This window comes from Hipposideros armiger, unplaced genomic scaffold (assembly GCF_001890085.2).
Source record: "Hipposideros armiger isolate ML-2016 unplaced genomic scaffold, ASM189008v1 scaffold_69, whole genome shotgun sequence".
Classification (NCBI taxonomy): Eukaryota; Metazoa; Chordata; class Mammalia; order Chiroptera; family Hipposideridae; genus Hipposideros; species Hipposideros armiger.
This window is the reverse complement of record NW_017731419.1, coordinates 1,017,079-1,019,096: the sequence shown is the minus strand read 5'-3', so window position 1 is coordinate 1,019,096 and position 2,018 is coordinate 1,017,079. Positions and strand designations below refer to the sequence as shown.

Genomic DNA, 2,018 nt, shown 5'->3' with positions numbered 1-2,018 from the left:
TTGTAAAAATAACATGATACATCTCTGATCTAAATCACAGTAACTGGAACCAACCGTGCAATATATACCTAAAAATAAAATACAAGGACACACTAATAATTACAGTAAATATGTATAAATAATGTTTTTTAACTATGAAAAAGTTATAGCCAAACAGAAAGCCAAAGCATACAAAACTCACTGTGAGCAAACATGGTCCCCATTAGCATGTACCCTCCTCCCTGAGCCCATTAGTCAGCAAGCTCCCTAAGGACACACAGACTGTCGTCTACTTTGTTCATTCAAGTTCTTGCAAAGAATAGCACTTTGCACAGAGGTACAAATAAATAATAAATACTATGTTTTAAATATTTAATATTATATATTATCAATCAGTATTAAATACAGAAAGGAACTGTTCTAGTAGATCAAATATTGTTGTTTGAAGCAGGAAAACTAATTCTGAAGAATTTAGGAAGCAAAAAAATAAATATAAAACTAAAATTGTGATGGCCACAATTCCATCTTTATTTGATGATTTTTTAGAAGTCACCACAGGGTCATTATTAGGACTATCAGTTAAATTATACAACCAGAGTGATAGAATATACTATTAATATAGATTTAAGTCATCAGAATACCAAATAAGATAGCTATGAATGTGAGACTAATTAAGATTTTTTTCAAGCTACTGAAAAACTAACTTTGTGAAAAATGTGTCTACTCAGAAAATGACTAAAGAAATCTTTACAACTTAAGATCTGGATTTCTCCATTTCCATCAGCTAATTTCCCTAAATATTTTTATCATCATTCAAAATGTATATCATAATGCTTCCTCCATTCAGTGATTAAGTACAAAAGATCAGCCATCAAAACCTCTGAAATTTTCTCCTGACCATGATCACATGCTACTTGAAAAAACTGGTAAATTTGTATCTTATTTCGCACCAACTTACTCTAACTTTTGGCAAGACTCGCCGCAGTGTCTCAGCAGGATTCTGTCGCATCAAATACGGAAGATTTGCAATCACACTTGTTCCTTGGATATCTTGACCAGCACTTACAAAGAAAACACAAATTTAAAATTTGTAAATATAGGCTGAATTCCTGGTTTATGGTTATAAAAAGTAGGGGTTAATTTGAAAATGACTGCTTTTAATGATAAGCAGACTTCNTACCATCAATACTAAATGCTCACTTGTATTGCAAAATTGCTTTTTTATAAAATTAAGAAATTATGGCCATAGCAAAAGTGAGTCAAGTGGCTATATGTGATTTATGTCATGGTTTTATCCCTTGAAAGTCACCACTCACAGAACCAAGGCAGAACTGAAGAAGGTGCTAACTATGAGTACCAATAAATCTTAACAACATCTGAATACAATGATTTTAAAGTGATTTACACTTAAACATAGGTATTATAATTTGACCCAGGGTTGCTGAAATGTTTAGCTGACTACATTATATAGTAAACTCTCTATAAAATACGTTATTATTGCCCCCATTGAGTCTTTTCCAGTTGCTTAGTTCTGCCGCATTTTTATATAAAGCCAGAAAAACACAATTAAATACTCCACTTGTTCTCTAACTTTTTTCTATAGCTTTAGGCCTTCCTGACATAGAATCTAACCTGGGACCGTCTTCCACCTTTTCTGTATCATTTTTGTACAGGGCAAGGTAAATGGCAGTCCTAAGTAAATGGCTGCTTGCTGATTAACTCAAAAAATGAATGAAATAATTCAGCATTAAGTAAAGGTTTTCTCAGTTCATATTTATTAGTACATATTTTCTTTATAGTCCCCATTCATTCAGTTAATCTTTTATATTATGGATTAATTTTTATTACTTTAAAAGCTTATTAAAGTCATATTTTTATATAACTCAGTTATATAGTTTCAGAAGATACATTTGATTCTTTGTATAAATATATTCTATATATGAGTGTATAATATTCTCTACACATTTCCATGAAATTAAGACTGGGGGACTTATTATTTAATTGACTCTACTATACCTTCACTAGAAAAAGGCTTTTTT

The 2,018-nt window shown here is 31.0% G+C and overlaps 1 protein-coding gene across 3 annotated transcripts in view; it reads right to left on the bottom strand.

The window, feature by feature from the left end:
* PPP4R4 (protein phosphatase 4 regulatory subunit 4) overlaps positions 1 to 2,018 on the bottom strand; it is a 109,906-nt gene that overhangs the window by 61,307 nt on the left and 46,581 nt on the right. For all 3 annotated transcript variants that reach the window (XM_019642510.1, XM_019642511.1, XM_019642512.1), the window contains exon 3: positions 938 to 1,040. In XM_019642510.1, coding sequence (XP_019498055.1) covers positions 938 to 1,040 — 103 coding nt within the window. The remainder of the gene's footprint in view (positions 1 to 937; positions 1,041 to 2,018) is intronic.